The following is a 26,813-nucleotide window of genomic DNA, read 5'->3' on the forward strand; positions in this document are numbered from 1 at the left end:
CTGAACTTCAAGGAAAGGAATGACCAACCAGTCATAAGAGACCTTACTAGAGAACTTAATGCAAAATACCTCTGAGTATTAGAAAGTAATTGCTTGCCCTGTTAGAAATCTGAATTCTATAATTTAATGACTACTTCTTAGTATAAAACTCATGTTCTTCCCTGTCACTGTGCAGGTCTGAAGAAGCCAACAAAGCTTTCTCTGCAGCTGTGCAGATGCACGATGTGCTGGTGAAAGCGTGGGCCATGTGGGGGGATTACCTGGAGAACATCTTTGTGAAGGAGCGGCAGCTGCACCTGGGCGTGTCGGCCATCACGTGCTACCTGCACGCCTGCCGGCACCAGAACGAGAGCAAGTCACGCAAGTACCTGGCAAAGGTAACATCTCCGTGGGGAAAGGGAGAATGGGAGCTCTGCCCCTGTGGGAAGGGCTGGGATAATGGTCAGTGCCGAGATTGCTGCAATTAGAGTTCCTGAGGGAAATCTTTAATTGAGGTGGAAGGTCTTCCTGTGGCTAATGGTGGTTGCACATAACTCTCCTTGGGTTTTTTTACTTCATTGACAAGTCTGTGGTTTCCTGTAGTTCTGGGACCCTTTTGTAGGAGGAAGAGTGCAAATCATATCCAGCCTTTCTACTGCATAATTCAGTGAAATAACTGCAGAAAGGCATCCTTCAGGCCTTTAAAAAGTAACATACTTTGAGGTCTGTTTATCATTACTATGGATAACTAATCATAGAATCAGAGTCAACTGGGTTGGAAGAGACCTCTGAGATCAAGTCCAGCCCTTGATTCCAACACCACTGTCATTACTAGATCATGGCACCAACTGACACATCCAGACTCATCTTAGAAACCTTCAGGGGTGGTAAATCCACCACCTCTCTGGGCAGGCCATTCCAATGCCTGATTATTTTCTCTGTAAAAAATTTCTTCCTAATATCTAAAATTTCTTCCTGATATTGAATACTGACTTTTACCTCAGTATTGCGTTTTATTCCAGATAAGCCTTTTCAGTACATTTTTACTCTGAAATTCAACAAAAGTTTTGCCAAAAAAGCTATTTGTAGTATATATTTCTCAGTTTGGTGATATTTAATCTCTCATGAAGAAAATGAAAAAAATCCTAGCAGATTATGGAAGACAATCTGTTCTGAACATGAAACAAACACAGAAAATATTTTTTGGTGGTGTAATGGTTTGACCCGTGGCCTCAATAGCATTCTGAAGTATATTAGTCCTCCTGTCTGGTTGCATAAACAGATAATGATTTTTAGTCAGTGCTTAATATATTTACATTTAAATTAAACTAGAAAAAGTATCATTAGGAGTGGATAGTTAAAATAATTAAAGACACCCAAAGAAATAATCAAGTTCTTGCATCAGGGTTCATTTATCTGAACTACGTATTTTAGATTCTATAAACATGCCTCATTTTCTATCCACAGTTCCAACTAAACCCCCAAAGAATTCCTGGATTGCACTCATGTTCATTTGCCTCTTTCTGTCTTGTTTCATAGCAAGGAGTACACTTCTATTTATTTTTTACATCCTTGAAATATTATTTCTAAGGGAAAAAATAACATTGGGCAAGCATAATGAATATAAGTTCTTGTGTCTTAGGCCACTTTAACACTTACAAGGACTCCACAATCATATTAATGAAATATCTTTGTGGTTTTATGCATCATAATGATTGATGTGTCTTAAATTTAAGCACTGAAATTCTCTTGTAGGTTCTTTGGCTGCTGAGTTTTGATGATGACAAGAACACATTGGCAGATGCAGTGGACAAATATTGTATTGGTGTCCCACCCATCCAGTGGTTGGCCTGGATCCCACAGCTGCTGACTTGCCTGGTTGGCTCAGAGGGCAAACTCCTCCTGAACCTCATCAGTCAGGTACAGGAGATAATCACTAATTCTTTGTCAGTAATCTTTGTTTTCAAGATAAAATACAAATATTTTTTTAAAGAGTGCTTGCTTGGAAGTTGTACTGTAGTTGGAGTTTAGACTCATAAATATCACAAATACTCCTGTTTGTCTTGCCTCTAAAATTCAGGTCCACAGAATGAATATAAAATTCAAAAATACAAAACTTTCTGTGTTACTGTTTTAAAACTCTACAGTTCTCTCCAAATAACTTTTGAAGTACATCATGAAGCATTATGTGAGTCAGGTTAGTGATCTGCCATAAATATCACATTACTGAACATTTTGCAGAATTTGTACCACTTACCATATCCATTTGGATGGAGAAAGGATCCATGATTTAGCAGAATTGTGGCTGGAGAAGCCTCAAATGAGGTCTTAAGATGTGCTCTATCGTGGGTAGTAAACACACGGTTCATTCCTTTAATAGATACTGAGATTTACAGATTTTAAAGGGGATGCTGAATGTCAACATCTCTTTAGCTTTTTTTTTTATGGAAGCCATAAAATCCTTTTTATTTTTGGGTGCAATTGGTATCCCCTTACATTAAGTGCCACAATTAGGTGGAGTAAAGTTACTCTCTAATGGCCTTTCTTATCAAGTATCATGGGGCTTGCTGGGAATTGTGGCCTAATTTACAGACTAACCACTGTCATTATGTCTGTTTTTCTTCCATTATGTACGTGAGTAAGATCTTTGAGCTGGCCCAGCTGGTGCTCTGACATTATGCTGTTTTCAGGTTTATTAGGCAATGTGATCTGGAAGCCCTAATTAGATAATGCCTTAACAGTGTGTGTAGGGAGTTACCATTTCATCCTCTTCGTGTTTCTGTTACTGAAGGAATCTTTAATTTCCATAAGATGTTATTTAACAGAAAGAGGGGGTTATTACCAAACTGTACTTCTTTACAAGACAATCTGTACATATTGATGTGATCTGTAGTTACTATTCCTTAACTGAGATCTGTGTGTGTCCTAAACAGGTGGGAAGAGTCTATCCCCAAGCTGTTTACTTCCCTATCAGGACCCTCTATTTGACCTTGAAGATTGAACAGCGAGAGCGCTACAAAAGTGGTGAGTTGTTTGTGCTCTTTAGAACTGAGTTACTGTTTTGACTTTCACCTGATTTTACTGAGCAGACACATTCTCTAGAACACACATCAACTTAGCAAGGCTGAGAAAGAAAATTCTTGATAAACTTTGCTTTATAAATTTGTGGAGATGTAGCAAATTCTTGGTTTATAAATACAGGAGAGCATTGTAATTTTCTAAGATGTTCTAGTCTATTTTTCACTGGAAGCATGAACCATTGCAACATTGTTTGTGTTCAGAGGAGCCACACTTGTTAAAATGAATGTCTCCATATTAACTTCTTATGGTGAATTATCAAGTAAAATGAGCATCTAAGTTTACACAAAATAAAATCACTGTTGGCTTTGAGAAATGTTTGAGAAGTAGGGAGAACATTCAGCAACTTTCACACCACCTTTTTTTTCCCCCAAGAACAAATGGTTATGTCAAATGATTCCACAGAATTTAGTTATTCTTTTGTCTTGTATAATTTCCTGGAAATCCCAGGAGAGCCACTTGAAGAACTCCCCCTTCAGTTGCGTGTTCTTTATTACAAAGTGCATTGTTTATTTAATTGCCTTTTTCACTTGGGAATTAGTTCACTAAATTTCTGCCTAAGATTTTGAAGGGCACTAATTAAATAATGAAAGGTAATTCTTATTTTCTTTTTCATTTTCACTTCCCAGATTCTGGGCAGCAGCAGCCCAGTTCGGTTGGGAACCAGTCGCACTCTGCCTCAGACCCTGGGCCGATCCGAGCCACTGCTCCCATGTGGAGGTGCAGCAGGATTATGCACATGCAGCGGGAATTGCATCCAACGCTTCTGTCTTCCCTGGAAGGCATTGTGGATCAGATGGTCTGGTTCAGGGAGAACTGGCATGAAGAGGTATTTGGCTTTATTACACCTTCATATGTATGTATCATCTAAGGAAAAGTTAAGTGCAAAATATTTATCCAGAATTAATTTTAAGCATTAAAACATAACTATTTGTTTTGATTAATAAACTAAGGCATCTGTAGAACTGACTGTTCTGATTGGAGTTTAAGGGTCTTGGTTATTTCTGGAAACAGTACAGAGATTTCCCAAAGCTATTAATTTGATGAATGCCTCTAGGATTGAAGCTGTTGCTCATACTAATTTAAAATGTATATTCTTACACTGAGTTTCACAGGTACCAGTTTCCTTCTTGATCTGGTGCTCTGTGACAGGTTGTGATTATGACTTGAAGTTTGAATTACAACAGAGAGCAGATGGAGCTGCCACTCTGCTGTTATTTTGCCTCCCAAACTGTTGGGCTATTCTGTTCTGTCTACCTAGCCCAGTGTTTACTTGAAGAAGGTTTCCTTGTATCAAATCATCTTTTCAAATATCACAAAATAGGAAATCTAAAAGTTAGCTGCTGTTGAAAGAGCAAGGTGTCCTTTGTGATGGAGCATTTCCCCTGCTCAGTTTGTTTGCAGTGCTGATGAAAGTCAGTGCTAACATTCTGATTCACCCTCTGATGCAATTTAAGAGTGAGTTTTAAGAGGATGTTTCTCAGAGGATAATTTTGCTACATAAAATGCAGTGCAGGAATAAATATTTGGTGGTAAATGAGAAGTCCTAATCTTCCTGACTGTTTTGCCTCTTGTTTTTCATCCTTAGGTTCTCAGACAGCTGCAGCAGGGCCTGGCAAAGTGCTATTCGGTTGCCTTTGAGAAAAGTGGGGCCGTTTCAGATGCCAAAATCACTCCTCATACACTGAACTTTGTCAAGAAGTTAGTCAGCACTTTTGGAGTGGGTCTGGAGAATGTCTCTAATGTGTCCACCATGTTTTCTAGTGCAGCCTCAGAGTCATTAGCTAGGAGAGCACAGGCAACAGCTCAGGATCCCGTGTTCCAGAAGTTAAAAGGACAGTTTACAACAGGTAAATCTTTGAAATGTTTTTTTAAATGTTACTTTTAATTTCCAAAGAAATCTCCCCAAGTTCAGCTGTGAAGGCATTTTTCTTCTTTATTCCAATCTCTTTCCTGAGGGAAAATTTAGAAAACAGCACCTTTCTGTCATTCACCAAACCTGAAATAGTTTGTTCCAATCTTCCGTGGAGTACTAAAGGTAATTCAAGTGAAAAACAGACATCAACATAGAGAATGAATATATTATTGCATTTTTATTACCCCAAACTGTGGTTTGATCACATATGTGTTTAAAGATAAGTTAGACTACAATATTTTTCTATTTGCATAGAACAGCCTGATGGATTTGAGGGACAATAATGGTCTCTGCTTTATAATGATGCCAGAATTTAATGCAATTTTCACTGCAGAACTCCAAACTGACAATATTGTGTGAGGTCTTTCAAAACAGTCTACTTCTGATGAGTAGGATTACTTCAGTGTTTTGGATAACTAGATTATAAAAATCCTATTACCCAAATTTGCATCATTTGGTAAATTGAATCAGTAACTTTAATCAGATCTAATAAAAAAGATATTTGAGGGAAGTAGCTCTTTTGCTCCATTCATTTTCTCTTAAACAGTGGTTACATATTTGAGTATCTGATGTAGATTTAAAGTTCTAAGAAAAGCTTTTGTACAGAAGAGTGTGGGTTTGATTTGTTTGGTGAAATGTGTGAAGGCCACACAGCTCATACATGACAGAAGGTGACAGTGATTGGCATCAGTGGCTTGGATTGCCAGGATTTTGAGTTTTGCATTAATTCCCTCTCAAACATAAGTGTTTGAGAGTGTTTGACAAGTAGACTTGCAGTGTTTTTTCAAGCATTTTACTGATAACATTGTGAAAATAAGTGAATTGATGGGAATCTTGTGAAAGCAACTCAGTTGTAGACATGACCTACATATCTTGTGCACTTTCTGCATTGCATGATGTCCTCTCTGAGCACAACAGTTGCATGACAGCAGATAATGAAAGTCCTGAACCAGATGATTAAATTTTTACTGGATGAAGTGTACTAGGGAGGGAAATGGAAGCAGAGACATTTTGTGTCTTTTACTGGGAGCATGCAGGGAAGAAAAAATCATTGGGCAAGGATTAATGGGATGAAATTTAACCAAAATATCAGTTTCTGTACCTAGAGCAGGGTAATAATGCCAGGCAGATGTATAATTTGGGAGAGAAGTGGCTGGAGAGCAACCCTGCAGACAGGGATCTGGAGTGCTGTAGGTTCCTTCCAGCTGAAGTTCTCTATGTTTAATGCAAGTTTGGACTCGCTTTTAATGATGTTTTAATAATTGGTTTCAGTTATGGTTTATATGTCTTTACATTGCACTAGTAGTATAGCCACTGTTTTATAGCTTATTGTTGATATGCTCAGTTTTTGTTGGATTTGAGTTAGTTTTGATCTCTCATAGTATCTCCCTAATTTCTCTCCTGTGAGTGCCAGAGGTCTGGGATTTCAAAGGTGTAAAGGAAGAGTAAATACAACACCAGCCTCAAGCCTGCAGTATCTGAAGTAATATTTCAGAACATTTCTAGAGGAGCATTCGAGAAAGTTTCATTACAATTCATTTCCAATTTTTAGTTAGAACAAAAAATGGAGAGGATGTCCAGTTTTTATGTGCTGTTGGGAATTTTTGCATGTCTGTGATATATAAATGGCAGTTCAGGTTTTCAGATGTTTCCCTTTTAATCACAGCATTTATAAAGAATAATATGGAACAACATAAAGCCCAAACAACAACAACAACATAGGCCTGGATATAAAAATCATCTAAAGTTATCAAATGCAAAGTGTTTCTTCATAAACTTTTGTTTAATAACAGTAATTACTTTTTTTGTTGAAGATTTCATGTTTTATTTTCCAAATATGATGAAATCTGAATGTCTGCAGGATACAAATAATAATTTTGCTGAATGCTTGAATTGAGTTTAATCTAATCTAATACATTCAGTGTTTTAATTCACAAATTAAATGTGGGAAAACAGAATAAATTAGACCAATCAGCATGCTTACTAATTCTTGTAATTTAATTCATTATGCAGAAAATGAAAATAAGTTTTTATTGATTTTGTAATAACAGTAAAATGTACATAAATAAATGAATAGGATTGTAATTACTGTATAGAAGTTAGCAAAGGCTGAAGCCATTTGTAGAACATGCCCAGTGTGTCCTTCTGTCACAGCAGAACCTTCACATTTGCTTTTCTGATTCTTGGTACCAGTTGCATCTGGGTGATGGACTGATAATTACAGTGGTTTGCCTTCCATTTCAAAAGTATCCACTCTGAGGAGCTGTATTGGAGTAAACTCTTTTCTTCCATTATTTCCAGATTAATGTTGACAGGTGTGTTCCATAGATACTTTCAGCTGGCTTTGGTTGCATAATCGTTTCCATCAATATCAGAGTTGCATCTTGATTCTTGTTTGGAGCCACTGGGGACTCTCACACCATTTCTTGTATTCTAAATACTTTGTCTGCAGCAGTCTGGACCATTGGAGCTATGATAGGTCATCTTTATCTATCCCAATGTTATATTATAAAAACAAATTTTGCTTTGAGTTTTTTTTCCTAGAACTTCAAATGCATAGTTCTTTGACCATCTGTTCTTTGTTCCTTCTTTTCTGCTAAACCTTTGACATCAAAGAATAGGCAAATGCTGAAAAATGCTCCCTTTGAGAGCTCTCTCAGCAGTTAAAGCAGCAGAAAAGCTGCCTCATTGTCCTTTCCTGGGCAGATGATAGTTTGGCGTTTGGATCTGCTTCTTTCTGCAACCATCTCTCCACTCAGGCTGAGTAAGAGTGGAAAATTCCAAAATACAGCCCTAAAAAGCAAGATAATATCCTTGAGAGTTTTGTCACCCAGCACAATGAATTCTTCCCTGTGAGTGGAAACTAATCAGAAAGAAGCTCCTGGTGTGGCTCTGAGCTGTGGGGAGAGGGCAGGACAAGGGATCTGTTAATGGTTTTCAGCTTTTTTAAGGACTTTTTTCCCTCCCCTCAGGATTGAGCATAGCATCCCTTTGGTAGCTCTTTCTTTGCTTCCCTACCAGTTTTTACATAACAGGATGTTATCCAGGAAAGCCAGATCAAGAGGTGGGTCATATTTGACTTTGGTGTCTGGTCTGTGGTTTTGTGGGGCTGAGTGATAACCCAGAGCTCCTGCTTTGATTTCTGCTGTCCTGCCACTGAGATTCTTCATCTTTGTTGGTGCTTTCCAAAAGTTCTTGTGAGATTAGGAAGAAGTTTTGGGAAGGTGTAGAGTATATAAATGTCTGAATGGTAACTTCAAAAGCCACACAGCATTTCTCTCTTGGAGAATGCTTAGAACTCCTTCACTAGGACAGGCATGAAGAACTGGACCTGCTCTGTGAAGCTCAGCTTACGTCCCAGTCCTGAGTGATACCTACATGTCTTGGCTTTTTAGTTGGAGAGCCTGGAGTTGTGAGCTCTTAAATGTAAAGAGGCTTTGCCTATGGTCAGAATAGTCTTTAAAATCCTCAAATCAACTGTTGCTTGCTCTAAAAGCTTTAATAGCCTGTTGCTTGTCATTGATCAGAACTTTTTTCTGACAGTGTAGCAGAAGGTGTTTTTTTCCTTTTGGATTCTGGAGTCTTAGTTTGGAAGGTCTTTGTTTCCTTAATGTTGTGTTAATGTTCTGGAGGTCAAGGTTTGGGGAGGGGGAGGGGACGGAGGGTTTGATACTCTTAATTTTGCTACCTCAAGTGTATTTTTTCGTGTTGCTTCATGAGCAGTGATGGTACAGCCCTGAGTCAAAATGTGTTAAGCTTTATCTAGTTGTGTTAAGAGCCATCAGGGTGTTTTAGGTCTGTCTCACTGAGAGGAAGATTGTGCCCTGTTTTTCTTTGCATTGGGAGTGACAAGAAACTTTAGCAGCGTTGAGGAGAGAGAGCAAACTGCTTCCACTGCAGTCTGTGTCCTGGGCTTTTGGGAACATCTCCATTAAAGATGGGGGGATAAACTTCCCATTCTGTTTAGGAAAAGATGGTATGAGTAGGAGGGTATTTTAGACCGGTATGTGTTCGCTTGAGAAAGATGTTCTGTATCTGAAACTGAAAAAACGGATTTTTTTGAAACAAAAATATTGTTTGTATAGATTAAGAAGTCTGCAAAGCAGAGAGACTGTACACAAATAATGTTTGCTTTGTATTCCCCTTTCTTCCAGCTGAAGTGATTTTTCTTCTCAGATGGGCTCTCTGTGACATGAGCAGAAAGACTAATTCAATTCTCTGTTTTTCCCATCTGCCACTGGGAAACAAAAAACCAACAAAAATCCTAAAATAGGCATTCAACAAACTAGAGCTGCTCTTGTGGTGAACTGAGGGACTTTTTTTTGTAAGAAATATATATTGATGTGTATTTTTACCACTTTGGTGGGTTCATGTTAGCACAAAAACTAGTTACAGTTTGAGGATACTCTGCTGCACTTCAGAGATTCAGGAGATAAATGATGCAATAATTTTGTCACTTTGATGAAATGATTTACTCCCACTGCTCACTAGAGGGTAGGCTTGGGATTATAATAAGAGTGTTTTACAGTGATATTGCACTAGATGCACTGCCCATACCAGGCAGAGAAAGAAAAAGGAATATCACAGTTATGCTAATTTCCCTCATCCATAAATATGAAACTGTATTTTTCATTATAGGCTTTTTTCTTACAGAAATGGAAAGGATTTTGTATATGGTGGTTTTTTGCTTAGTTTTAGGCTGGTAGAGTGAGGACTTTCACTGAAAGCTTTTAACATATCAGTGTATTGTGGATACACAATGAAATATGTTGGGTTATATGTTCTCTGATATTTTGTTCAAGTAATAGAATGACAAAATTAAAGAATCCTGGGCTGAATTGTTTTATTTGTTATTTGCATCCTGTACATGTAAAGAAAGGAACTTGGAAGAGTGTATGTATGAAATATGAGGTTTTCTGGCTAAAAGAATGAGTGTTATGAGCTTGTTTGTAGGAGTCAGTCTTTTGGACAATCAGAGTTTTGAGTGGTTTAATTGTGGTTGTAAAAAACTTTTATATGCAGTAATTGTCTTGTGCATAATTAACTCTTGGCACACTTGCAGATAGATGTTTGTAGCATATTTATGTGGTCAGAATTCCTTCTCTGAGCAGCACTCATGTTTATTTTGCTTTTGCTTTTTTTTGTCAACTTGGGAAAATATTGAGTGTATGTAGAAATGAAGGTTCTGCAATAAGATTTAAACTAATTTTTGAGTCTATGTTAATTTTCCTGTTGTATTTGAATCATAATGAAGACTCTGTTCTACTTTAGTTGTAAATCTCAAAAATCCTGAGTTGACATTCTGTTTTTCTGGCTGTTGCTTTTTCACTTGAGACATGCTGAACTTAAAATGGCATCTTTTAGGCTGTGGTGTGGAAATGAGTTTTAAAAATTCAAGTCTGTTAGTTGACTTGCACAATCTGGGATGCCATAACTAATGAGGTTTGCAGAGAGCAGTTTATCTTCTTATCCAAGCGTGTTTAATCTCTTTGTAGTGGTACTGAAGTAATTTCATTTATATGTTTATTCATTCCCCCTCTTTTGGGAAACACAAAGACATTTATCCAGTTATTTATTTATTTATTTATTTGCTTTGTTCTGAAACTGTAGTGAGAATGTTGGGAAGATGATTGTGGTGTGTCTCACAACATGGTCAGTGTTGCAGTGATTTCTGTTACAGAATTGCTTGCAATAATGCATTGAGGACCATGTGTTGACTTTGAGAAAGTTCTTTCTTCACCTGCACGTGGACTAATGGAGATAATCTCACACTGGAATACTGTTAATGTTGCCGTGGAAAGATCAGGCTGTTTGCATAATATTGTCATTTTTGCTTAGGCTGTTTTATCTGTTCTTCCTGGTGTGACTTTCAGTTGTTATCTAAGGCAGGAAGGAATAAGAATTTTCTTGCAGCTCAAAATAGAAGAATAATAGTGAAACCAGTTTGACTGCTTGGCCTGCAGTTCCTCACAAATTCTGTGGTGTATCCTTGATGGAGGCTCTTTCATGCCGTTTAGGAGTAAACAGTCCCCATTGATTATAAATAAATGAATAAATAAATGATTGATAGATAGATAGTAATGAAACAAGCAGGAAATTACAGTGCTAGACTGTAAAATAAGCCTACTTTTCCTCTTTCACAAATGATCTGATCAAATAATTTGGTTTTTTATTACTTTTTTCTCTGCAGTCTGGTTGCAGTATATAGACAATTCAATAGAGTAATAGTGTTTAAATTTTTCACAATATGTTTTTTCTAATGTTTGTAAGACTAAAACAGGAAAGTGTTGGGAAGTTCATTATGTACTAAATAACAGAATGAGTACAGAAAAGAGGTAGCAGATTCTGACAGGTTTCAGTTATATATAATGTTAGTACTTTGCTAAAAGGTTTTCTGTAGAGCTGGAATGTTCAACAGCCTTGTCTTTTCAGTGCAGCTCTGGGGGGATGTGTGTGGTTGGGTTGCACTTTTGAATTGGGTGATTTGGTTGTGTTTGGTTTTTCAGATTTTGACTTCAGTGTGCCAGGGTCAATGAAACTTCACAACCTTATCTCTAAACTGAAGAAATGGATCAAGATTCTGGAGGCAAAAACTAAGCAGCTTCCAAAGTTCTTCCTCATAGAGGAGAAGTGCCGCTTTCTAAGTAACTTTTCAGCTCAGACTGCAGAAGTGGAGATACCTGGAGAGTTCCTCATGCCAAAGCCAACACATTACTACATCAAGATAGCAAGGTAACCTGAAAATACCCTTTGGGAGTTGTAATTCTGAAAGCAGAGAAGGAAATTAAAACCTTCCCATCCATCCACTCTGAAAAAGTAGATGTCATGTATATTTATATATGTGTATTTATGGGTCATAATTTGATATAACACCTTTTTAATTTTATCCTTTAATAATTTTGCATTGCATCACTAAACTGTACTGTTAAGAGAGTGTATTTGAGTTTCTTGTATGTTGAGATTAGTGCTTCTGTTGTAATCAATAGAGTTACAATTCTTCAAAATAGTGATAAAGGTCCCATGTAATGATTAATTTTTCTCAAGAACTTGCATTTTCTTAAAAACAAGTAAAATCCAACAAAATTGGTTAACTACAAAATAGAAACCATAGACCAGCTGGATAATAGAATTGTACTTTGTATTGCAGTTGTTACTCCCTTATTTATTTCATCTCTTTTGCTTGTTTTGGTCTGGGTTTTTTTACATCACAATGTAATGCCAGAGGAGATTATTGCAGGTGCTTCATCAGCCCTTTGTCCCGCCAGGTTTATGCCCAGGGTGGAGATCGTGCAGAAGCACAACACGGCCGCGCGCAGGCTCTACATCCGCGGCCACAACGGCAAGATCTACCCGTACCTGGTGATGAACGACGCCTGCCTGACCGAGTCGCGCCGCGAGGAGCGTGTGCTGCAGCTGCTGCGCCTGCTCAACCCCTGCCTGGAGAAGAGGAAGGAGACCACCAAGAGACACTTGTTTTTTACAGGTACCGAAAAGAGAGATGTGTGTGTTGGTTGTTAAATGCATGTTGTTCTGGAAGAGCCAGCTATGGAAGAGGCCTTGTTTGTCTTTATGTAGGTGGGGATGCACAGAAGGCTTGGTGGAATGATAAATCAGTTCAGCACCATAAAAGTGCAAATGGGGTCTTTGCAAGTTTACTGCCCATCAAGGAAAACTTAGTGGCTTAGATTTTCCTATTATTGAATATTTGTCTTCAGTATTTTACTTCCAAGTAGTGTTATTTAAACCTCTGTTTCTCAACTATGTCCAGATTTTTTCCCTCCACTTTTTCCAATCACTTTAAATACCTTATCAAGCTAAGTAGTTTTGTTCTTCAGAATAATCTTTATTGACAAAATGCCAGTGTCATGTAATCAGGTATTACGAACCTGTTTGTATCAAGTATTACCTTTTTCCTAAAGCCAAACGAAAGTAGGAAGCATGATGAGTGCTCAGTATTTTTTTGATGTTTCTGTTAAGATAAAACAAAAAAAATCTGCCGTAATACTTTTTTAACTGAGCTTGTAAATGAGTTATGAGCGTAGTAATGAAAATCTTCTCTTGATACATGTCAGTGGTGTTTTAAAGGCTGCTATCTCAGTCCTTGGGCTGTGGATGAGCTGCTGAGTGTGGCTTTGCTCTCTCTGTGCTGTGCCAGTGCCGCGGGTCGTGGCGGTGTCGCCGCAGATGCGCCTGGTGGAGGACAACCCTTCGTCCCTGTCACTGGTGGAGATCTACAAGCAGCGCTGCGCCAAGAAGGGCATCGAGCACGACAACCCCATCTCGCGCTACTATGACAGGCTGGCCACGGTGCAGGCACGGGGCACTCAAGCCAGTCACCAGGTAGAACCAATTTAATCAAGGGCTTTTCCTGAGGACTCTGCTGTTCCATGGCTAATTCCCCCCACCCCAGCTCTTGTTATGTGTGAGACAGAAACCACTCCAAACATTTCAGAATTCCTCACCACCATTGGGGTGTCTGAGCCCCTGACTGCATCTATGATTGCAGTAGCTCTCTGCTTTGCACAGCCAAACTTCAAGGTTTGTACACCTTTTGCAAGATTATTTGTGGACTTAAATTTGGCAATTTATAAAGTAAATAGCACTTTTTTGGTTAAGGTAGAAACTGCCTGGTGTGTATTTGTTTTAAAATGTTACCCTGAGATCATCACAAATGTCAACTGAAATGCTGGAAATTCACTTTTTTGGAAGTGTTTTCTTTGCTATGCGCAAGCATTTAGTTTGACTCAGACTGGACACCTAAAAGTTTGTTTTAGAAGCTTGAGACTGTTGGAATTGACAGAGTAAAGATTAGTAACTCAGCTCAGTGATGAGAAAAACCAGGAAGTTCTTTGTTGAAGGCATTTCTTTTTTTATCCAAGGCTAGAACTGTATATACTTATTTGTCTGTATATTAGATGCATATGTATGTATGTATGTTGTAGTCTGTTTTTTCCCTGTTTGGCAGAAAACAGCATTCCCTGAGACTGTAATGGCAATGCAGAAAAACCCAGCTTTGTAAAGCATTCCCAGTATGTTTTGCAGAGGTGGTGTTTGGATTTTTTTTTTAGTTTATTTTGCTTTTGCATAATGTATTCATGAGAACTTTCATATCTCTCTGGTGTTTTAGATTATCTTGGAAAGATTAGAAAAACAAAAGCTGTATTTGCATTGCTCTAGGTTGTTTTAGGTAAATGCAACTGAAAACAGACAGGGTGCTGCTGATTGCTTTTTTGCCCTTTTGTATAGGGCTTTCAAAATAATTAATTGATAACATGGGCAGCAGCATTCCCAATTTCCATGAGCAGTTACAGCAGGGCATGTGCTGCAGCTTCCTCATGTTCTACTGGTGTTTCTCCTAAAATTGCCAGTGCATTCATCTCATCTAAGCCAAACAAACAGTTGGGTAATCTCACCCTAGTGAATGAAGTGCTCAGGAAGAGCAAAGCTCCCCTCTCTCTGTAACCTCCATCAAATATCCATTGCGATAAATAAGGTTATTTTATGTTTTTATCTTAGGGTTGATGCTAATTCTACCATAAAATGCCAGTCCCATTTCAGATACAGCTCTTACAAAACAAACAGTATGCATGTATTACAGACATAATTTAAACCCCTTGTCTTAGACTTTGTTACCATATGAAATGCAAGTGTTATTCAACATTTGTTTCTGTTTTGAGAATTTTTACTTATGAAAACTTAACAGCTATTTCATTGAGGTCAACATGACTATCATGCTTTCTGGTGTAACAGAACAGGTCCTGACTTTCTTTTTCTAATTTATTAGGCTAATATATGATATTCTGGAGATTGCAAGAGTTTTCATCTAGGGGGAAAAACCCTATTGCACAGTGTACTCTGGTGAAAAGAGCCAAATACAAGTCTCAGCTTTTATCTTTTTGCATTTTTGGAGTAATTTTCTGTAATAATATGTGTTAAGAATTACTTTACCCAGTGTCTTTCCCTGCCTTGTGTGATAAAAATCCCTTACCTTTTGCCCTGTGTATGAAGAAGCTGTGCAGTCCTGTTTTTGCAGGCTTTGCAGCTCCCACAAATAATTTCAAATCTTGGCATTATGCTTAAAATAGAGGATTTTTTATTATTATTACTGCAGAATGCATATCCAGCTGGCCCTGAAACTAGAGGATACATAAGTATGTTCTGTTAGTTTCCTGTAAGGAAGCAAAGTGTCATGAGTTGAATGTCTATCTTATTCCTAATTTTCTTGCAAGTCTTGAAGAGAAGATCCTTCAAATGAGGTTATGAAACTCTTCAGTCTCAGGTTTTCTGATGTGCCTGTTTGCAGTTCCCGTGCTTAGGTGGCTTTGTTAAAAATCTGAGCTTTTCAGATAAATAATATTTTCTAGCTATGCGAGGATAGACTTTAAAATACTCTGTGAGTTTTGACAAACAAGTCAGGGAACAAGTGTTGAAGGATTCTAGGCGTTCAGATTCAGGATGCTTTCCCTAAAATGAGATACAGCAACTAAGAGAAGTTCAGTTGTTGCTTTAGGTCTATTTGTCTGTTGTTAAGAAGTGTATTAAAAATGATCTCTCTAATACTTGTGCTGTGCAGGTTCTCAGAGACATCCTTAAGGAAGTGCAGAGTAACATGGTCCCACGGAGCATGCTGAAGGAGTGGGCCCTGCACACCTTCCCCAACGCCACCGATTACTGGACCTTCCGCAAGATGTTCACTATCCAGCTGGCCCTCATTGGCTTTGCAGAGTTCATCTTCCACTTAAATAGACTCAACCCTGAAATGCTGCAGATTGCCCAGGTATGCCGTGGTTTGTTCTGGCTGTGTGCTGTCATCCTTGATCACACAGAAATTTGGGCTGTGCTACTGAAATGAGTCAAAATTTGACATATAATTAACAGTGCATTTCAGTGAGGTTTTCATTTATATGTGATTGCACATCTTGTAGGTAGTAATTTCAACTGCAGCCCCTGTGGGCATCAACTCTGCCTTCTCTGAATTGAGAACTTTGTCTGAGAACCCCTTCTTAGATACCAGAATTCTTTATGTAAATGACTGATAAATCTCTCTTTTTAGTCCTCCTTCAAATGTATTGCTTTGAAAATACCTCTGTGTCAAAACAGATTTTAAAAAATGAAGCTCTAAATTTTAATTTTCTTTAGGGCCCCATCCCTTTTCAAATACTTTTCTCTTTCAGCATTGCCATCATGTCAAGCTACAGCTCCTCTTTGCAGTGATTTTTCTGTTTTAACCCAACACTTAATATGAGACTTGCCACCTCAGGAGAGCAAAGATGGTATTTATAAAAGTCTCAATGTCATTTTGGTGCATGGAGGGCTGTAGTCTGAATAGCAATTAAGACCCTTTAATCCCTCTAGATAAAATCAGCTACTGGTACTGAACACTGAGCCAGAGATCTGTTGGCAGTGACTCCTTACAGCTCATGCCACAGAAGCCTCTATTCCTTAAGTTTGGTATTGCAATAACATGTATTTAGTAAGGGGTTTTAGACACAACGTTATGAGACAAAAACATACCCTATTTTTCCATGCCTTACAACGTTTTGCTCAAAACCCGTTTGGCTAAACAAGTACTATTGGTACTCTGAGTATTAACAGTAAAAAAATAAATCAAGTCCTTTTCCACATTCATGAATGTAAAACTGTTCCTTTAATTACTTTTGTGCATCTTGCTTTTCAATCCAGGATACTGGCAAGCTAAATGTGGCTTACTTTCGCTTTGACATTAACGACGCTACAGGAGATTTGGATGCCAATCGTCCTGTTCCCTTCCGGCTCACTCCGAACATCTCGGAATTCCTCACCACCATTGGGGTGTCTGGGCCCCTGACTGCATCTATGATTGCAGTAGCTCGCTGCTTTGCACAGCCAAACTTCAAGGTTTGTACACCTTTTGCAAGATTATTTGTTTGCCTTAAATTTGGCAATTTATGAACAGCACTTTTTTGGTTAAGGTAGAAAGTGCCCGGTGTGTATTTGTTTTAAAATGTTACCCTGAAATCATCACAAATGTCAACTGAAATGTTGGAAATTCACTTTTTTGGAAGTATTTTCTTTGTTATGTGCAAGCATTTAATTTGACTCAGACTGGACACCTAAAAGTTTGTTTTAGAAGCTTGAGACTGTTGGAATTGACAGAGTAAAGATCAGTAACTCAGCTCGGTGATGAGAAAAACCAGGAAGTTCTTTGTTGAAGGCATTTCTTTTTTTATCCAAGGCTAGAACTGGCCTATATATACATATGTGCATATATATTAGTGATATATATATATATATATACATATATATATACATATATATACACATATGTGCATATATATTAGATGCATATGTATGTATGTTGTAGTCTGCTCTTTCCCTGTTTGGCAGAAAACAGCATTCCCCAAGTGTGTAATGACTGTGCAAAAATCTCCAGCTTTGTAAAACACTTTCAATCTTTGCCCAAGACTTCCGTGTGCGTGTGTGTGTGTGTGTGTGTGTGTGAAAGTAATGAATTTAGTGGAGTCATTTAAAAATAGAATGTACAGACTGTATTTGTGTGTGAATATCTTAATATATGTTATTAATTTCTTTAGGAGTCATTGTGTCGTGTTTCATAATGAAAGCTTTTTGTGAAAAGAAACACCTTGAGAGGAAATAATAAAGGCATTTGGAAGCCACACTCGTCTTGAAAAGACTGAAATTGCAACTTGGCACCAAAAGCATCAAAATGCTGCTGACTAAAATATAGTTGCAGCTCTATAATCTGGCACAACCTGATGATTGTTCAGATTAAACGCAATAATCTGATTTTTCTTCTCCATTCAGGTCGACGGCATCCTAAAAACTGTGCTGCGGGACGAGATCATCGCGTGGCACAAGAAGACGCAGGAGGACACGTCGTCGCCGCTGTCGGCGGCGGGGCAGCCCGAGAACATGGACAGCCAGCAGCTGGTGTCGCTGGTGCAAAAGGCCGTCACGGCCATCATGACGCGGCTGCACAACCTGGCGCAGTTCGAGGGAGGGGAGAGCAAAGTCAACACGCTGGTGGCAGCTGCCAATAGCCTGGACAACCTGTGCCGCATGGACCCCGCCTGGCACCCCTGGCTCTAACCTCACACTTTCAGGGGGTTGGTTTTTTAATTTGTTTTGTTTTATTTTGTTGTTGTTTTGGGTTGGGTTTTTTCAGTGGGGTTTTTTGTTTGTTTTTCTGCTGTTTTTTGAGGTGTGAGCCATACCTTGTGTTAAGAAAATGTGAAAAAAGGCTTTTGAGCCCAAGGCTTGCCTGTCACACTGCATCCTCTCGGTTGTCATTCTAGTTGTGTTTACAGCAGTTTTACTGGTTTTAATTTCACAAGGAGGTGTTTCCTCCTGCTTAAGGAGTTGTTTTAATATGCAGCAGCAGCTTTCACAAATAGATTAAAATGAAGAGAGGAAACTTAAATAATATACAGAAAAATCTTATTTTATGATGAAGACTATGAAAGTAGCACTGTTAGATTTAGGGTCTGCCATTCCTAATAACTTGTAGTATATAAATTTTTTTATACAGTAGTAAGTACTTAAAAAAAAAAGATACAGTATTCCCAGTTAATGAGTTTTACTCTGTGAAATTTTACTTAATCACTCTCTCTTCATTATGCCAAATTGAAGGCATGAATAAATATTCCTTTTTTGTTTTCTTCAAATTTACATGAGCAATGTTGGTTTGTACAGACAATTTTGTACCAAATGTTATAGAGGTGAGTTTTTGTTAGGCACTGAGAAAATGATGATCAAATTGTGCTGACCTTTCGTGGAGCACGAGCTATGTACAGTAAAAGTGTAAACCATTTAGAGTATTTGGTTTAGCTGTGGACAGTGTTTGGGGGGAAGTTTATAAAAGGGTGGAAAAATTCATCCTTTGATACATGTCTGTAATAGATAAAAATTAAAATCTTATAAAGTTCTCCTTACTGTTTAGAATTACAGTAGCTTCTTTAGAGTGAATCTATTCCTTTGTAATTTAAGAAAAGAGCAGATTAATGTTTCCCTTGTCTTTCTGTTGTGTTAGCATTTTTATAAAACTTCGTTGTTGAGAATGTTAAATTTGTACAGAGTGATTTTTTTCAAAATAAATATTTTGTAAAACTCTCTCTGGTATTCACTTTATTTAGAACAGTTTTAGTACTATACTAAGAGCATGGTTCTGCTTTGTAGTGTGATGAATCAAGCACAGATGCTTCACTCCCATACTTGGTTTCTGTGCTCCTTATGTATGGCAGTGAGTAGGATAGATGGAGTCATGCTCAATGCCAGTATGTACAGGTGGAAGCTCAAATATATGAGTGTAAAGGACTATAACAGGATTTGGAAAACAAACATTTTTTTTTTGCAAAGACTTGCTTCCTGATAAACATCACATTGGCAGGAATAATCTGAACTTTCTTCTTATAAAACATTGCACTTCCTGCATGTGTCACAACATGCTCTGTCTGCAGTCATTCACAACTCAGAGCTTTCAGGAGTTGAAGGGAATTGTTGGCTTCCCTTTATTGAGGATTGTAATGTTTGCAGCTGTGAAATACAGCACATGCTGCATCAGAGGATGTGCAGGAGCATTTCCTAATCATTTGCACGTCGTGGATTTGTCTGACTCTGAGAGGTGGCAGCATTCCCTGGAAGGAAGTCATCACATAATTCAGCTGCTTCTCTCTGTGATAGAAATCACAATGGGAACAAAATAAAGGTACAAACTGTGTTGGTTTTAGATTTGTGACATGTCTTTTTTAGTCATATGTGTTCTTAAAACTTGGAGTGTGAGGGAGCAGAGCCAATAGGGAAAGAGATTTTAGTGAGGTCCCTGATGATGTTAATGGGCAAATGTTAATACCTGGTTCTCTTCTTTCAGGAGTATATGCTGTGGGTTTACCTTATTTTGGGAGGAGGGTTACACAATCTAAACCCAGAGTTTTGCTACCAGCTCCAAGGAGGTAAAACTGAAAGCTTTTAGTTGTACATGAACATACTTCAGAGCCTGCAGGCTCTGACACATCTTGCAGCAGCAGCAGCTGCCCATTAGCAGGTCAGTGGTTTGACACAGAACAGGGGCTGAAGGTCCTGATTATCTTCATGAACACATGACATCTATCTTTGCTGCTTTTAATTTTTTATGATTGTAGAAAAGGGTTCTCTCTGTCTTGCTAGTTCAGATCTACACTCAGAATGCATCTTGCTGAGCAGGTACTTGAAAGTGAACTACACTAATTGTCAATTCATTCTGAGTATTCCCTTCAAGGTTTCTTCCCTCAGATTAGATATTACACCAAAAAAAAAAAAGGCCATGTTATTACTCAGTAAAATCAAATGCTTGAGAATTAAGACAGATCAAATTTAAAAATGTCTCTGAAATTGTGTGCATGGATACTCTGCCATTCTGAAAATTCCTCCTGTTGTGTTTGGTTTTTAACTGCTGTAGAGCCCTGAACAGATTTAGCTGGATCTTCATGAGCATGACTAGTGACAAGTCCTTGACCCCAAAGTTATGCCAGCTGTATTTTAGATCTGTGTAAAAGGCATTGGGATGTACATGCTGGTAGACCTTGGCACACTACGTGTGTTGTTGTCAAGTGGGCTTTATGGAAGGTCAGTCAAGGCACAGAAATGCCAAGCAGATTTGGCATAAAAAACTAGACAAAAATGTAAGCTGTGGATGTTACATGGAGAATAAATAGTTGTCAGGTTTCTCAAATTACACTGTCTTATTTGTCTCCATTTTTGTAGTCATGTTTGGCTCTGTCTTTATTAGGCAATGCTGCTGCAATTTAACTTTTTACAGTCTGCTCTCAAAGTAGATTATCAGAATTTATTTGCTTAAATGAACTATGCTCCGAACCAAAATCATTTAGCATTAGTTGAGTGTTCTAGTCCACCCTCTGAAACTGGTGTGCTGCTTTCCTTTGCTGTAATTGGGCTGTCCATGAGTTGTCAGATACAGAGGGAGCGAACGAGAGATTAGTTATTACTGGAAGAAGATGACTCAAAGCATTTCAGTGGCAGACAATGAAAGCTCTGTTTCTTAATGGCAGCAGAATAAAGTTGCTTTTAAGGCTCCGATCTGTTTCAAATATGATGTATGAAATGTTCTTTTGTGGTGTAGAAACCTATTCAGAGTGGAGAATTCACACTCACAGGAGCTTTTAATCAGTTCACTGTGGGTGCATTTCACATTTCAGAGGCTCAAGAGAACACGTGTGCAACGACTGGTGTCTTGCATGTGATTTATTGGTGGTCTTGGATGTGTTGGGGTCTCAGTGTCCCTGTGCGCAGCGACTCCAGGCTGGCAGTCAAAGGGCAGTGCTACTGGGGTCTCTTAATGCTTGTTTCAAGGTGTGGAAATGCAGGAGGGGAATTTCATCTCTTGACTGGCCTTTTCATTTTCTCTAAATGAGCTTTGCCTTTCCCCAAGAGCTTCAAGAACAGTATTGAAGAAGTGCCATTTGTGTCAGCCACTTAACACTCCCTCTCTGCCTTCCAACTTCTCCCTCCCCTGTTATAAACTTACACTTTACTCTGAGAAATCTTGTATTTCTTTCAATCACCCCCCAGAAAACTCAATATAGGAGTGAGCTGGGTGCAAACAGGGGCAGTGGGAGGAGGCTCAGATGGGGCACAGGTGGGACCATCAGCTGTGAGGCTCAGATGGGGCACAGGTGGGACAATCAGCTGCTCCAGTAGCACCTGGAGCCTCATCCATCCCACCTGTGCCTGAGGGAAAGCAGCAGCCATGAGGGATCCTGGGCTGGTGTCTGTGAGCAGACAGGAGAAGAGCTGTGGAGGAGGAGGGTAAGAAATAAGAGTTTGCTGACAGGCATCATTATGTGCTGCCCCTTCTCCAAGGACTGGGAGCCTCTGAGTGGAGTCCACTCCAAAAAGGAGGGAACATGAGGCAAGGAAGAAGGAGAGGTGGCAGAGACGAGGCTGAGTTTGGTGAAACAGGAAAGAAGAGGCTGCCCCTGAGGTTTGTTTAATTCTTTGTTTTTTTCTCCTCAAAAATTGAGTTTTATGTTAATTGTCAATGAATTGAGCTGAGTGAAATGCCACCAGCCCAGGCTGTTCTGCTGATGGAAGGAACAGCCTGGCAGAGATGTTTAGCTGTGGTAACTTACTCTGGTGGCTGGGCAAGGCCAGGACTCTGAGGACATTGTCATGGTGGTTTGTTGAGGGACATTTGGTGTTACAAAATGCCATGTTTGTTTGCTTGTTTGTTGGGGTTCTTTTTATCCCTTGGTAATGCTTTTCCTTCTTACTTCACTGGAGCACTGCATGTGGTTTGTGTGCTCTTGGAAAATCTTGAGTGAGCTACAAAACTTGTCCTGATTTTCTAGCCCTGGAGGGTCATATTGTGCTGCTTGTGAGGAATGAGGTGGCAAAGTTGGCTGTGTCTGTGTTTCCAAGGGAGAAGCAATAACTGCTGTGGGGGTCTGTCCCCTATTTCCACTGACCAGGACAGAGGAGTTGAGTTCTCACTGCGTTCAGCAGTGCAAACCTTGTTAGTGCTCTGTATGAACACTTACCTTGCCACTTAATTTGTGCTGATTGGATTTCCTGGAAGAACACTCCAGCTGAGTCAGAAATCAGGTGTTTTAATGAGGCCCATTTCCAATCCACCTGATTCTTGTACTTCTGAACATGTTATAGAGATTTGTTGTAGAGATGCTATTTTCTTTGTTTTGTAAAACTCATGTGCTCCACACCCTGACACTGGGCTTCACTTGCTGCCTGCAGACTGAGTTTATTTTTTTGGTAAAGGATATTTATCCAGACTCTAGAAATGCTGTTGGGGTTGTACCTTAATAATCAGCCAATGCTTACCCTCAGTGCAGCCCATGGGAGCTGTTACAGCACCAGCTGTACTGCAGAAGCTTTCTTAGCTTGGTATTTGAGAAAGGACAGACCTTTGCAGGGTCTGTGTTTCTCCTGATACTACTACATTAATTACTGTCTCTCCACTCCTTGCTGCTGTTTGTAAGAAATTGGCATTAAAGAATCTGTTCTGCTTATTCAGCAAGAGTTCTCATGGGTAGCAATTCATAAACCACTCTGGAGTGGGTCAGTATTGCTTTACCATCCCTTGAAGCAAAACTAAGTGGCACAGAACTTTTAATTGAGGTCTGGTGGTGTCACTGAAAAGTTTTTTCTTTGTGTAGTAGCTGCCCCTATTCCTTTCTGTATTAAAAAATAGTTGTTATCAAGTAGAGAGAGAGATGTGATATTAAAAATCTGTAAATTATCTGTATGTGCTGTTGTAAAGGCTGTTTTGGAACATCTCATGCAGTGAACTGTGCTATCCATTTATATTTCTGACTTGAGCATGTGAAGGAACCGCTGCCAGTTTTTGTGAGAGTGTGTGGAGGACTGTGGGTCAGGACTCCTTTTCTAACTCTGTGGGTGATGCAAACTCTTCAATAGGAAGAAAGGGGGGGAAAGGATTTGCTGTTTTTGATACTTAGGAATGTGTGTGTGTGTTTGTGTGAATAAAACAGTGGCTTTGTAGTCTGTGGGTGAAAAACGTGGCTCTCAGAATAATTCTTTTGCCTTTCCTGTTTAGGTACTGCAGTCTGGGTGGGCCAAACTCAATTTTGTTGGGATTAAATGAATTTAGAGAAACTTTTTTTTCGGGCGGTATCTAAAATTCTGTGATCTCCCACAGTCCCTTTCCCCTCTTCTCCCTTTCCCTATGTATGCTTGGCAACAACTGGCAGGGATTAAATGTATGGACATGCACAGATACACAGGAGATGGTACAATAAGAAAAGTGAGGCATGGAGATGAATTTGCCTTGCAGGCTGTATCTGGTTTCCAGATGTGGAGTTAGAGGCACCCAGTGTGAGATCTTTTGCTTTTGCTTTAGCCTTTAGGTATTTCTGAAAAGAAAATAGTAAATTTTTTTAGTATGGCATATAAACTCTTGGTGCAAATGTTGGGATTCTGTCTTGAATTTAAATGTTGCAGTGGGGCAAAAATTTAATCCTTAACCTGTGAATTGAGTCCAGTGTAGCACCAAAATTATCATGCAGACTAGTCCAGTCTTCAGGAACTGGGTATAGACATAGAAATGTTGCCTCCTTTACCTTTGGCAGAGCTTTTCCCATTTAATTTATCTGTTAGTTTAGTGCTTGTGAGGAATCTCACTTTTCCTGGGGTGGAAGACAGCACAAACACACAAGTTATTTGCCCGAGTTGCAAAATTTTTTCTCCCTGTATTTGCAGATTTGGTTAACAATTATATTTTGCTCAAATCAACAGCAAGAACTGCACACTCAGAGTGATATCACTCACCTCTCTCTGTGCTTTTCATGTTTTTCAGAAGTAGCAGGGATAAATTCTGTCAGGTGGGGTTGTAGATTACAGAACATGAATCAATGATAGAAGTGTGCAAATGGATCTGACATCAGTAGTGTAGCTGAAAGATGTTTCCCTGATTGCTCTTAGGGATTTGCTGTATCTGTCCCCACTATCTTTAATAGGTAGCTGTTCATGAATCAAATACAATTTCAGTCAAGAAGCAGCACGCCAGTGGGAGGAAGTGTATGAACATAAATGACATAATTATTATTCCACTTGCTTTTATGAATTTAATCACAAAAGAGCAGAGGCCTGAAGATGCAAAATAAACCTTAAAGGCATCATAATCTTAAACAACAGTAGCAACACACCAGCATGTGCTCTGTTAAATAGAAAAATTAGTAAAAGAGTGATCTGGACACTTTTTAAATTTATTTTTCTCTTTTATGATCATTAGGCAATAACAGTAAATTAGCTTATCATATTTGCTTACTAAGTCAACAATTCTTGAAGCAAAAGCTGCAGAGAATTGGAAACTTATTGGGAAGAGGAGATATGTAGATGGTACCTCCTCTTATTAGAGGAGACAGAGGAGGGGAATTTATCTCTGTTTGCTTGTGGAACTCTCACTGGGTGATAGATACCATCTGATGCAGTGATGTCTGCCTGGATTTGCAGAGAGCCTGAAACAACAGACCTGAGGGGAAAAGTGATTCCTCCTTAGGAACTGGTTGGTGACACTGAAGTCGTCATGGATTCTTTCAGGTGTCAGTGTTGTGAACTCTGTTCCTGTTTGTGACAGAAGAGCAGGAGTCATGCAGTGGATTCTTGCCCTAAAGAGATAGAATTTCCTTTGTGGTCAGTTAATAGTCAAAATAAAATTCATTCTCCTTGCCTATGAAAGGATAGCTCTGATACTTTTCCTTTTCAGGTACATTTCAAATATTTAGCCTGCCTTGCAGTCAGGTGCAGAAAGCAGAACAGACCTTTAGCTCTTTATTGTGTCCATAGGTGTGTCTTTTGGAGATCAGAAGCAGCGTAAATTGAGACAGTGGCCTAGGAAAGGGCTCATTGTGGCTTTTGTAATGGCTCAGTTTGGTTCCTGTTGGCTTTTTTGCTCTTCCAGCAGTGGTTTTGGCTGTTCACTCATTTCCCCCGGGCTGAACCACCTTGGGCTCTATAAACTGCAGCACATCTGGTTTGTCCTTGCATGAAATCCCTGAGCCTCCACATCAGGAACAGTGTAAGGCTGTCACACAGATGATCTGCCCCACCTCCTTCAGTCTGGGAAGGGTGGGGCTGATCAGCTGGGGCAGTTTGGCCACAGTGAGGATGGAGATGACCTTGCACAGCCAGGGCTTCCCTGTGCTGTGTGGGTGCAGCTGGGGGTGCAGAACACACACAAAGCTGCCTGAGGAGTGAACCTCGCTGGAGAAAATGACCCAGGAATCTTGGGTTTGTTAGTTTAATTCTGTATACATCACACACAAACAAGCCATAATGGGAAAACCACTTTATCAATGAACTGTGTCAATGATATGGAGATTAAGGGCAGCTGAATTCCAGCACAAGCACAGAATGTTGGACAGAGTGCTCCTATACAATTTAATCCTTTAATCCGTGCAGTAAATAAATGTTTTTGATCTGAAACACAATCACTTTGATTACAGCAACAGAGGGGAATATTTTTCATTCTGCTGCGTTTTGTAGGCTAAACAGGGAAAAGACTGATGGGGGTTTGACAGATTAAGCCTCATAAATATCCTGCCTTCCTGTCCTTTAGACAAACTAATCTTTGGATAAGGGCACTGTTATTAGTGCAAGAGCCACAGCTCAGTTTCTTACCATTGATCTCTTGACTGTGATAAGAATTCTTCCAGAAGAGTTTGGTTATTGCTGTGGGATAACATTGTGTTTTTCTGGAGCTCTGCTCTTGAAAGTGGCCTGTGAAGGTCCACGTGGTAACTTTCAGGTCATGGTCCTGCCAACTCAGCCTGGTCTCAGTGAGGCTTCAGATGCAGAACCACAACCCCACCATATCCCCCGTGAGCCACAGTTCAGCCACTCCATGGACTTATGGTGCATGTTAAGATACTTGGGATTAAAATTCTACCACACAAGGTAGGAACAGGTCAAAATGCCAGCAGAAAGTAGTGAGGAATACAGAGCCACCAGCATCAAAGCATTTCATTGGTTCAATCAAGTTTTATGAGATTATTTCAATATAACAATTTTTCTTTTCAAGCCATTTTCAAATTAAATTTATTCTGGTTACATTTCTATTTCAAAAAGACTTTCTTTACTGAAAATGTTATTTTCAAAGTTTTAAACCAGTAAATATCTTGCTTCTTTTCTCCCCCCCGCCTCCCCCTCTCCCCCCCGCCAAGTTTAACCAGAAACACAGTGAATTGCAACTTTTTGTTGGGATGCAGTTGGGATGTTCTCAATTTTACAAGCATTCCATTTCATGTCAGTTTAATGCCAAACCTTATATTTATTTTTTAAATGTTAAACAAATAGAAAAGTTGTTTCTTGCTGG

General features: G+C 39.2%; 1 protein-coding gene across 4 annotated transcripts in view; it reads left to right on the top strand.

Moving 5' to 3' along the window:
- TRRAP (transformation/transcription domain associated protein) overlaps positions 1-19,075 on the top strand; it is a 76,672-nt gene extending 57,597 nt beyond the window's left edge. For all 4 annotated transcript variants that reach the window (XM_071571639.1, XM_071571642.1, XM_071571640.1 and 1 more), the window contains 11 exons: positions 176-377; positions 1,735-1,899; positions 2,913-3,003; positions 3,687-3,886; positions 4,646-4,907; positions 11,479-11,704; positions 12,238-12,455; positions 13,128-13,312; positions 15,546-15,749; positions 16,655-16,849; positions 17,777-19,075. In XM_071571639.1, the coding sequence (XP_071427740.1) occupies positions 176-377; positions 1,735-1,899; positions 2,913-3,003; positions 3,687-3,886; positions 4,646-4,907; positions 11,479-11,704; positions 12,238-12,455; positions 13,128-13,312; positions 15,546-15,749; positions 16,655-16,849; positions 17,777-18,061 (2,233 nt within the window). In that variant the 3' untranslated portion in view covers positions 18,062-19,075. The remainder of the gene's footprint in view (positions 1-175; positions 378-1,734; positions 1,900-2,912; positions 3,004-3,686; positions 3,887-4,645; positions 4,908-11,478; positions 11,705-12,237; positions 12,456-13,127; positions 13,313-15,545; positions 15,750-16,654; positions 16,850-17,776) is intronic.
- The last annotated feature ends 7,738 nt before the right edge of the window (positions 19,076-26,813 follow it).

Source organism: Pithys albifrons, chromosome 16, assembly GCF_047495875.1.
Source record: "Pithys albifrons albifrons isolate INPA30051 chromosome 16, PitAlb_v1, whole genome shotgun sequence".
NCBI classification, from domain to species: Eukaryota; Metazoa; Chordata; class Aves; order Passeriformes; family Thamnophilidae; genus Pithys; species Pithys albifrons.